We start from the raw sequence: 12,327 nt of genomic DNA, 5'->3' as shown, positions 1-12,327 counted from the left end.
GGATGAGATCCACTATTAGTGGGATAGAGGTTCCACAAAGGAAGGGGAGTTACTCCATGATGGGAGGGATCAATACTGAATAGGCACCCATTCGAAGCTTTTTGGTTGGGATAGATGCTACCAACAATGCTTCTAGAATTTACTTTTTATTTTTACATACTTTAAGTCATGTTCGCAGGTCACAGTGGAAGACAGTGTGTACTTATGCGCAACTATTAATGGTCTTCTCTGTGTATGCATAAAAATCAACTAGGGAACTACACAGGTAGCCAAAATCAAGGTTTTGTACTATGGGATCTAGAAATTCCACTTTCTTTGGGATGATTTAGATTCAAACTTTGCAGGGGAATGCTCCGGGACACATTTGTGGATAATTAAAGATCAAAACCGACGATCATTTGCCTAATGCGACAAAATGACGTGTAACAACTATGCAGTCAACCAGCTGAGCCAAGCTATGGTTAGGCCAACCAAATTATTTTGGAGGGCAACTAAGCATGTTCTATGGTACCTCGGAGGCACTACCTAGTTTGGACTATGGTACAAATGGACAGAGGGAGTGAAGCTATGTGGCTTCATAGATGCAAATTGGGTGAGGAGTCCATCAGACCTACTGTTGGATTATTTGGTCAGATGGTGGATCCAACTGTGATAATCAAAGTTGCATCAAGCTCTCTAAAAATCTTGTTTTTCACAATTGATGCAAGCATATAGATATCTGGTATCACCATTTACGGGACTATGTGCAAAGGCAGATAATGTTGTTGCAGTACATTCCAACAGAGGAACAAGATGCTGACATTTTGACAAAGGCCTTGTTAATAGGGAAGTTCGAGTTCCATAGGAACAAGATAGGGGTGGTTGATAATCCCTTTCTCGCTAAGAGGGAGTGTTGAAAAATACAACAAGAAATTCTCAATTTGATTTTGCCTTGATTAAATTGAGAAAATTCGAATTTCCACATCAACAGACAACTTGGATGATGTTAACTTGTGTGACATGGCCCGCGTCACCTAGTTTACTCAGTAAATTCAAGTTGGAGGAGTTAGTGTTCAGTTATGCATGTGTGATTGCTAATTTGTAGCAAACAAGGTCAGTTACTTCAAGGTTGTTTTCGGTTAAACTAGTTCCAACTTTTGGAGGAACTAGTGGAAGGTCAGTTAAGCAGTGGGACTTCAGTCAAACTCAATGATCATCCAATTAACTAATCAATCAACCCAAATAGCTAGTGCATGCAGAGAATTCGAGTTACCTAGTTGAGGTGGAGATTCCAAGGCAATGTAACATCAGTTGTAGACTAGTCTTGAGTGTACATGTGTTGCATGCAGTCAGATGATCAGCCTAAGGAATTGCACAATTCAATTAGAGGAATTTCCTAAATAATAGGGGCTAATTCCTCAAGGAACAATGCAAGGAAATAAGAGCTCAAGCTAAGGCAAAATTTGACTAAGTTTGGGTCAAAGGCCTTCAGTGAGCAGAGAGATAGGTTATGCACTTGCAGGGTGAGCTCAGTTGAGCAAAGCAATTGTAATACATCTCTATTCATTTGATTAATGCAAGCAAACATTGGGGTTTTTAGCAGATTGCTTTCCCTAGATAAAAATACTTGTTGCATGTGTGTTATTTCTTCTTGCATGTCTGAGATTTTTGTTCTAAATTGTGAATTAATGTCCGCAAAGTAGTAATGTAGGTTTGTGTGTTGTGATTTTGATTAAAACTTCATGAACAATTGTAAATATACAACCTAATTGCTACAATTGGCATAATAAAACACAATTTACACCACATAATGCTACTACGTTTTTTTTTAATTAGCATACTTGTCTACTCCATTGTTGAAATCTCTTAGGGCATGGAAATATGCTTTGGATGATATATCTTCCCCAATTTTCCTAGTTCTTTTTTTGATGTTTTCCATATATTTTTCCTTTGAGAGGGAGCCTTTAACCAGATGATGTAGGATCATGAGGGAATCTCCCATAACCATAAGTGTGTCCACTTGATGTTCTTTGACTAATAAAAGTTCCTTGTAGAGACCATATATCTCTGCTTCATTATTTGTCATGTGACCAAGACCCCATGAGTACCTGAACACTTTGTCCTCCTTTGGGCCATATAGTACGCCTCCCCCTCCTACCACCCCTACAAATCTTGACAAATCTTACTATTCCATAATATCCAAATTTTAAAATGTGTAGAGATATTTTTGTAAAAATATTCAAATTTCTATTAGTTTTATATAATCTCTATAAAATATTGGCCATTATATAGAATTTGGGAGAATTATTTAAGAAATGGCAATTAGTGAATCATTTTTAATAAAAAAGCATGGAAAATTAGCCCAATGCACTGTTTATCCAAAACCTCGTGTACAAAATATTTTAAAAAAGTATAAAACCTATACGTTTTCCTCATACTTAAAACTGAAAATATAAGATTTTTTTTACTCTTAATTACTTTATCTCTTTCTAAAACTAATATAAAATTATGTTAATTTACATGAATATAAAAATATTTTATTTATAGGTTGTCATATTAACAACAATTATCAAGCACAATAAAAATATGATTATTGATGTTTTATAACGCTTTTAATTAAAACAAACTAAATATATTTATATTTATTTTTTATTATAACTAATATAACTTTTTATTTTAGAAAAATATATATCAACTTAAAAAAATTACACATCTCATCTCTTTTTGGTTTTATATTAGATTTTAACACGAATAAAATAAAAATAAAATCCACACAAAATAAAATTCATACAAAAACCATCCAAAAATTAAAAACTAAAATTCCAAATCTGAATATAAAATAAAATACTGTAAAATAGAGTTCCAAGCGTGCATATAAAATAAAATACAAGTAATGAAAAGCAATCCAAAAAGTTAGCCATTGTACGATTTTGATGTATGCAACGATGCAAAAGTGAAATTCCATTCCAAGCCTGCATTAACACCATAGTCAACACCTGCGCTCACTCATTTCACAAATAAAATATATACCCACATATCAACCATTTTATTGCGATCGACATAGCCAACAAATGTGCACGAACTATTCTGCATGTTTACTAGAAAGCTCCCATTTCACCGTACGAAAAAGAAGCTACATACGCAGGATCCCTTTTATCGTGATCGACACAGTCAACATCGATTAGTAGAAAATGGGAACCTGAATCAGTAGCAGACTCACAGTTCCCCAAAGAAGCGACTCCGACGATTTCAGTTCTTTCAGGTTACCCAGTAACAGGCCCAGCCAAGCCTTACCTTTGTTAACTTCGGCCATGAAAGTTTTTAGAGGCGAACCAGGCTGGAATTTGGGTTATTGGAATGTCAATCTGAGATCTATAATTTGAATTGTTTTAACCTTCAGGTATCAATAAATGGACAATCTGTATGCACCGACATGCGCTTAAGGCCGAACCCAACTCCGATTCGCACTAGATTATTGTTTTCATTGAAAGCTCGCCATGATCACAGCCATTTCCATCAATTCAGGTCCACCTCCACCCTGTGTCCCCATAAATTCTCGGGTTATTTCCTTAGTAAAATGCGGCACATCAGGACTGCTTCTTCCTATCGATTCCCGTGATAATCTGAGATGGGCAACCCCCCTTCGAAAAATAAATAGATTTGTGACCCCATTTTATTCCAAGGGAAGGAATGCTCGGTTAGGCATATGTTCTTTTCAGAAGCCCTCGTCCGAAGAAACATCAGCAGGACATGAGCAGCATAACGATATTGTACAGTTGAATACTAAAGATGGCGGAGACAGTGAGATGAGCTATAGTGTCGGGCAGCCGAGCATCCCACCACTCTTTCGGCCCCCAAGGTTGAATGCTGCAGACCAAGCTTTCATTCTCTTCAGTTTGATAGCATGCACGGTAAGGACCATTCTGTGCTTCCTCCCATCCCCCGATTTTTCTTTTTGGCTTAGTATGGTGCATCATTGCATTGTAATATATCTACACAGATGAGAAATAACCCAGAGAGGCGCCTGCCAGGGACGCTGCTTATGTACATCTTTTTTTTGGGGTTTATCTACACAAGCAAGATCCTTGCAGGCTAAAACCTTTGGCTTAGAAGTCCCATCCGAGAGGTTTCTATTCTACCAAAATTGCCTGGAACTTGCACCTAGCCTCATTCACCCGCCGAGAACAAAACACCTAGGTTGAGTTGATTAGAGACCACAAGATAGCACAAGAAAGTGACCGCATTATCACAACAGCACGTTCTCAGGGGATTGGACCACGTCTATAAAGAAACCTCATCTGATTTACCACTTGATCTCAGCCTGCTTGACATCAGTGATCCTATATATGAGCTAGTGTGATTATTTTTTTATTTTTTCATGAAGTCTCCTGGGAACATGGTCACCACAAAGATCATATTTCCTTTGGCCTATATGCCACATACGAGAAGTAACTGTTTTACAAAAATTGCCTAGGACATCCACCCAGACTCATCACTTGAAAACTCATGCTATATGAGTTTGGCAGACTGCAACAAGATGGAACCGTGGTGGATGGCTCCACGTGGACACAGTTCGTTGGCCTCACAAGTGAACCAACACCTTCTTGGCACATTTGATTGTATTCACTTAAGATTTGATGGTCTGGTTATCGACCCATATGCATTGGCTGCTATTGGACACTCGCATACAATGAGAATATCTCCATGGATTATGAGCTTGTAACTAGCCTTGCTAAACTGCCAAAATCCCAAGGGAACCTTAGCATGTAGGCTACATCATATTGGCCACACACGAGAGATGACTGACCTATTAGCTGCATAGATGGCATTTGGACCCTTCTTCTTTTTGACGAGCAATTGCTAAAGCCTTGCACCTCCTTAATGTAGAAAATCCACGGAAATTATGCTCTGATTGAATGAATAAATCTGAAACTAATTTGTTGCCCAAGACATAATTTTCTCTACTTGTTTGCAGCGGAATAGAACAGAATTAAACAGTCACACAATAGCCAAAAACACAAAAAAGTTCTAGGGAACCCAACTGGGAAAACCCTCTGCTAGCTGTAGAAATTTTATTGACAAAGTTGAGCAAATAGAATTAATTACAAGGCAAATTGTTTCACTAGAGAACAAGGCTGTTCTCTCTGCTGACACTTAGCTGAAACCTGCTTGCAACAACCCTGTCCTTAGCTCCTAAATCCTTGCGCTGGCCCTGGAAATTCCTCCTATTTCCTAGCGCATACCAGCAAGAATTTTCTTTGCCAAACACTACGTATAGGCCTCTCCTTCATGCTCTTCCTAGCTTTGCTAGCTCACACACAAAACTTGTGCTCTCTATTGTCTTGTCTCACCAACTCGTGGTCACAAAACAATGATCAATTCTGTGCCTTTGTCCTCCTTATAAGCTCTTTGACCTATCTAAATTTGGCAAGTTTAGTTTTGGAACTCTGGCATGTGATTGACTAGTTAACTGACTCATGCAACTTGTCCTAGCCACAAATAACTTTTGAGACTGGTCACTTGTCCTTTTCCAAAGCTAACTTGCACTAGGAGACAGACAACTGAGCCTACAACTATTCGCATGAGTAAAACTGCTTCATGAACTCGTCCCGATTATTAGGAACTCGTCCTAAATTATAGGAACTTGTGCATGCTAAGGAGAAAACTGCTTGTGGTCTCTTTGACTAAGGCACAAGTCAAAGAAGACCTTCACTCGCTACTTTTCAACACTCCCTCTTAGTGAGGAAGGTGCTTCTGGAAGAACCTCGTCTACTTGGATCTGTCTCCTTCACTACCACGTTCTCCACCGCTGCAACTGCTCCCTCTGAACTAGAAGACTTCCTTGCTTTCTTTTGCGGATCCTAATCTCCTTTAAACAAATCCTCTGCTCACTTGGCTCGAACTCTCCCTATACTGGGAGTCACTGACTGAGTGGCTGCCTCCTCTGCCTTCTCATCATCCTGCTAGTCAGCCTAACTGCCAAATAGCTTAGACTCAAACTGAGACACTGCCTGAGACTCCATCTTGAGAGCTCTGTCCTGCTCTCCCTCAACCATCACTTCTCTATTTTGAGAATTTCCTGCCTTGCTGCTCATTCTGTACCTATCTCTACCTGCAACTTGTAGAGATTTTTTACCCTCACACATATCTGCTTCTTACATCCAGAAGCTAAGTGCTGGAGGTATGCCTTACCTCTGCTGGAGATGATATCATATACCTTATCCTCAAGGGTAGCTACAGAAACAAGATTCTGCCTCAATCCTGGAACATAGAGAACATCTCTGAGATGAAGAGGATTACTTGATTTGCTCTAAAAACTGACAGTACCAACTCCTCTAGCTGCACACTGGCCATCATCTCCTAGCTCAATCTGAAACTGATGTCCTTCTTCTTCAGGTGGCTGAAATACTTCTTATTTCTGTCCATATGGAATCTTGAACACATCTGGCAGGTACTTTGCCTCGTCTTCTGCTTATCACTGCAACTTTTGCTACTTTAGAATGCTTGCATCTCCAGTCGTCAAATCTGCCACTATCAATCTCTCTTGGCTGCTCCAATAAGATTGAACATAGGCTACTCAAACTGCCCACTAGCTGCTCTCCTGCTTGTTCAAGATCATCAACTCTTAGGGACTTCCAAGCTGTCCACTAAAAATGTCCTCTGCTGCTCCAAAGAATCATGTTCTTAGGGTCTTTGTCAAACTGCCCTCTTATCAGTGAGATGCTTCCCTGCATTCACTAAATGAGGGCTTCACCAAATTGCCCTCTTATCAGTGAGATGCTTCCCTGCATTCACTAAACGAGGGCTTCACCAAACTGCCCTTTTATCAGTGAGATGCTTCCCTGCATTAACTAAATGAGGGCTTCACCATACTGCCCTCTTGTTGTCTCTTGGCTGCTCCAAGAATAACAATCCTAGGGCTTGCAAACCTGCCCTTTGACTGTGACGCATAAGTTCCTTTATCACTCTTCTTAAGTTCTTAGGCCTCCAAAACTGCCCACACACAGTCAACACCTTGACTGATCTAGGGCTTTGTCTCTTGGCTGCTCCAAGAATAACAATCCTAGGGCTTGCAAACCTGCCCTTTGGCTGTGACGCATAAGCTCCTTTATCACTCTTCTTAAGTTCTTAGGCCTCCAAAACTGCCCACACACAGTCAACACCTTGACTGATCTAGGGCCGCAAAGCACTGCTGTTCATCACCTATGAACATAACTCAATCGTTCCTTGATTCTGCCCACTAACCTCCACTTCAGGACATCCCAACCTACAGTCCCAACACCCACTGTTCTTTCCACAACCTGAACTAGGTCTCGGCCTCTTTTCTTCTCTGAACTAGACCTCATAGGGACTGACTCAGGCGATAAGTCTCAACTAGGGCTTCAAAGACTGCCCACATATCAATCTTCTAACAACCTTTAGAAGACTGAACTAGGGTAAGATAAACTGCTATCAATTTCCCTAATTGACAGCCCTCCATCACTTTGCAACGATCAACTTGGAAAGACAACCCCTTCCCTCTTCAAGACGTATTCTTCTGTCCTGAAAGAACTCGGATTTGAGCACTCTTTTCTGAGGATTCGGCCCTCCCTTTAGGCTTCATGAACAGCTACAGGAGTGCCCTATTTTTGGCCTCCAAAACAGTCCTCAAAAGCTGCGCTATTCCCCTCATACAGACCCTCATCTCCTGCACTGGTCCACTAGAGTATGCGACCCTCTTTCCTGCAAGAAACTAGGCCTTATGACCCTAAGTACACTGCTCACAGGGGTCTCGGCCCTCCTTAAAACCAGAACTTATGCGGCCTGCTACACAGAGGAAATCTGCCCAGAACTTCCAAACAAACTCGGTCAGCATCTGCTGCTACATGGCCAGACCAAAACTAGGGAAACAGAACCAACCTCGTACTCTTCTCCACACTTTGGCTTGGCTCCTTAGGGCTGCGGCTCCTCAAACTTGCCCTCCTACTCTTGATCGAATGCACTTGATGGATGGTGATGGTCTTTATACTGATCTCTGCTCTAATACCATGTAGAAAATCCACGAAAATTCTGCTTTGCTTGAATGAACAAATCTGAAACTAACTTGTAACCCAAGACACATAATTTTCTCTACCTGTTTGCAGCGGAATAGAACAAAATCAAACAAAGTCACACAATAGCCAAAAACACAAAAAAATTCTAGGGAACCCAACTGGGAAAACCCTCTGCTAGCTGTAGAAATTTTATTGACAAAGTTGAACAAATAGAATTAATTAGAAGGCAAATTGTTTCATTAGAGAACAAGGTTGTTCTCTCTGCTGACCCTTAGCTGAAACCTGCTTGCAACAATCCTGTCCTTAACTCCTAAATTCTTGCACTGACCCTGGAAATTCCTCCTATTTCCTACTACATACCAGCAAGAATTCTCTTTGCCAAACACTGCGTATAGGTCTCTCCTTCATGCTTTTCCTAGCTCTGCGAGCTCACACACAAAACTTATGCTCTCTATTGTCTTGTCAGACCAACTCGTGGTCACAAAACAATGATCAATTCTGTGCCTTCGTCCTCCTTATAAGCTTTTCAACCCATCTAAATTTGGCAAGTTTATTTGTGGAACTCTGACATGTGATTGACTAGTTAACTGAGTCTAACTGACTCATGCAACTCGTCCTAGCCACAAATAACTTTTGAGACTGGTTACATGTCCTTTTTCAAAGCTAACATGCACTAGGAGACAAATAATTGAGCCTCCAACTATTCGGATGAGTAAAACTGCTTCATGAACTCATCCTGATTTTTAGAAACTCGTCCTAATTTTTATGAACTCGTCCTAACTTTTAGTAATTTGTCCTAAATTATAGGAACTTGTGCATGCTAAGGACAGGACTGCTTGTGGTCTCTTTGACTAAGGCACAAGTCAAAGAAGACCTTCACTTACTACTTTTCAACACTTAATTTTGTTTATGGTAGACCATTGATAGACAAATTGCTTATAGATCATTCTATCATTCAAATCTATGTTACCAAAAGTGCAGAATGGGAAATGAAACGAGAAATGACACTGGAATTAGAGATTGGGGGCAAAGTCCCAAGGGTTTTAGGATATTTAGGAATGGTCCTCCCAATTTTGTGCTTTATACGAATAGAAGAAATAATTTAGTGAATCCATTCAAAACTCAAAAAGAGTCTACCATATCCAACATATCACTGTTATAAATGAAAACTATATTCACACGATAATGTTCATGTGTTTTATCTTGTTTTCTGAAATTACTTTTACAGGATGATGTTCGTGTGTTTTGTCTTGTCTTCTTGTTTTAAAGTTTTATGGCCATTGCTTTAAAATACCACCATGGACAGAGAAATGCCTAAGGGAAGATGTGTTTGTCATGTTTTTGTTTCTTGAAAGTTTCTTGGAGAAATAGTACCCTGCGATACCATTTTTGGTAACACTGTTGCAATTTGCAAATAACCCATATTTCTGTGTGTTTTTAACAACATTTAAATCTTTACAATTTTCTAGAGGTGCATAGTCAGTATTGCTTGGGCTTCACCTTTGATGCCAAGGTCTCACTTATATTGATTCCTTTCCTGTATTCCTGGAGCACTCTCTTCAAAATCTTTTTGAGAGATTTGTTATCCTTCACTCTATAGTCAAAACTCTGCGTGGAACTGGTTGCTAACGGCTTCCATTAAAACTCTAACCCCAGATTCTTTTGAAAGGTGAAAATCCCAATCATGTGAAATCTGGAATATGGATGGTTGGATGAACTTTTTAAAATTTTGCTTCAATCCAGATAGTGCTCGGTCTGGATATTTCCATTGTATCCAGATGGTCTTCGATCTGGCTTCTCTGTGAGATTTCACTAGCACTTGATCTGGGGACATTTAAATCTTTCCAAGCCAGATACTGCACTAGCCTAAAGAAACTCTGGCCACTTGTTGTGGGGTCCACACCTTTTCGATCCGCTTATAATTTTTATTCGGATCTCCGGACTCGGGGGTGTGCTGGAACCTAATGGACCCATGGTCATATGGACCTAGAGAGGGAAAGTGGAGTATAGGGTTCGTAATGTACCAAGGGAAGTGATAAATATGGAATGGGGAAAATGGGACCATGCTATCTCAACCGGGGCTTTCCAAGTAGTGCCCTTCCTAAAGCCATGGGCCATTAGGGGAGGTCCCATTGGACTAGGATTGAAGATTAACCCCACATTTAAGGCGAGGAAACAAAACCACGGTCAAAACCCTTCCTTCTTCCAAGTCACCCAATAATCCATGCCAAATGCTTAAATGAAAAACAAGCATAAGCACCCAATTGCACAATGAATAACATACCTTTTTGGTTGGATTGCCTACCTTCTAACATGTGCTCTCGACAAATGGGCGAGGAAACATACAACTGATGCAGGTGGCAGAGATAAAGTGGCAGATCACATCGGCTACAAGGTGGCTGTCAGGGGCTGCTGGCTGCCGGTTGGAAGAAGATAATTGGGAGAAAAAGTTCTCCTAGAGGTACCCACTTTTGGTGGGTAACAAGTTTGTAGCAAACTCAGCCCCAGATCTCTGGACCATATAAAACCATGGTTTTGAGAAACTGATGCAAGAGACTACTATTCAAGCCTACTCAAGAAATGAAAGATCTGCATAAAGTTCATCAATGAAGCATCCCCTTGTAGGAAAAGATTGAAAACTCAAAATTGATAATGAAGGATGAAACCACTTGGTAAAAAATATAACTCTATCTCAAGGAAGATAAGAAGCCAATTTTTCAATAAAAAGCCCCACCAAAGCAAAGGATAAATACAGTAAAAGTCAACTTTATTGATGTTGGCAATCCTCCTCATTCTACATTGTTTCTGTATAACTGCTTCTTTTCTTGGCCTACTTTTGCATGGGACATTTCCTAATGTGAGATAATGTCTTTTGAATCTATGAACATGTTCTCATTGTTACGTTTTTCTTATGATGCCGCTGGCTCACTAAATTTGCGATGCAGAAATTTTATGGATTGATTACTTTGTAGATGGTTGCTTGCCTACCTGCAAATTTTCAATTTCCAACTACGTCTTTGGTCATATAACGTGTCACAGGATTTCTGAGAAGATTCACATTATATATAATATAATGTAATGCACAGATACGCTTAAGAGCATTAACTTCTTGCAGAGATTGTCAATGTCAGTTTTTGGGCACAAGCATCGTTTTAATGGCTATTGTTTTTGCACTTCAAGATATTGTTATACATTGCAACCATTTTACAACATTACTGTGATGGTGGCATGATAGAAGTTTCACCTGTTATTTTAATACATCGTACTTCATGAATTGGCTTGGTGGTTTTTTTCTTTTGTTTTTGTTTATTCTGATTATGTCCAAGGGGATATGCATGCCTCTTTGGAAAATAATTTGGCAAGCAAGATGGATACTAATTATAATTTATCTTTGATATATATTTTTTTACACAGACCACAGTGGCATTTGTAAGCTTGATTTTTACAGCCATTCCGACTTTAATGGTAAGTAGTATTTGATCGTTGCTTGGTTAACACACAGAATTTGATGCGCAGCATTTTACATTAGACTGTTGATTGTATTATATAATTTAGAATCAAGTGCAAGAATGCTTGAATGAATCTCTATGTCAACAAAATTATAAAGGATCTGATTAGTTGACATCTATAGATTCACAAGAGTGCTTTCCTAGTAATCCTGTTTTGTGTGAGATTAGCTCCTTGGATTGGGCTCTGGTTATTCTCTTATCATCTGATAATTATGATTAGAATGCAAGTGTCCCATCTGATTTATGTTATAGTTAAAAGATATAATTATCCCATCTTTTACGAAGGGTTGTTGTGTTCCTTGGTGTTGCCATTTCTAATATCTTGCCTTAAGCATAGATATCGTGGGCAGGGACCAATAAGAGGCTTTATGTGGAAGTCTTTCTTAGATTGATCTGGCAATTTATGCACCATAATTTATGTGAATGAAACCATGTGTAGAATTAGGAGTTTAGCTAGATGAGGCCAATTGAGAGTTAAGTAGGATGGATGAAGATGAGTGACTATAGCTAGAATAATCGAATAACCATATATTTGATTTTGTACCATATTTACATGCATTTGGATTGTGCCCTTAACCAGAGTTGGGATTCATTTGTGCGGAGTGATTTCTGTTCTGATATATTTCCTGAAGCCCTTATTTATTCTTTAGCTGGACTTGGGGCTGTTCTAATAACTGATTATTCATATGATTTTACAACTGGAGATTTTACTAATCTTATTCAGGTTTTGAAGCATCATAGTTTGTAACTAAAGTATTTGTGTTAAACCAAGTTCAAGCTTGGGTGTATGTTTTGTGATGACACGT

General features: G+C 39.4%; 1 protein-coding gene across 2 annotated transcripts in view; it reads left to right on the top strand.

Moving 5' to 3' along the window:
• The first annotated feature begins 3,006 nt into the window (after nt 1–3,006).
• Nucleotides 3,007–12,327, top strand: part of LOC149263398 (uncharacterized) — a 110,465-nt gene continuing 101,144 nt past the window's right edge. Inside the window, exons 1-2 of one of the 2 annotated variants that reach the window (XM_089426220.1) lie at nt 3,008–3,890; nt 11,427–11,477. In XM_089426220.1, coding sequence (XP_089282346.1) covers nt 3,477–3,890; nt 11,427–11,477 — 465 coding nt within the window. In that variant the 5' untranslated portion in view covers nt 3,008–3,476. Of the gene's footprint in view, nt 3,891–11,426; nt 11,478–12,327 lie in introns of both variants that reach the window. The other variant, XM_089426223.1, reaches the window with a different exon arrangement.

The sequence above is a fragment of the Pinus tabuliformis genome, chromosome 6 (assembly GCF_031772625.1).
Source record: "Pinus tabuliformis cultivar Carrire ecotype Pingquan chromosome 6, CPIR1, whole genome shotgun sequence".
Lineage (NCBI taxonomy): Eukaryota > Viridiplantae > Streptophyta > Pinopsida > Pinales > Pinaceae > Pinus > Pinus tabuliformis.
The sequence above is the reverse complement of the archived record's forward strand: the minus strand, read 5'-3'. Positions and strand labels throughout refer to the sequence as shown.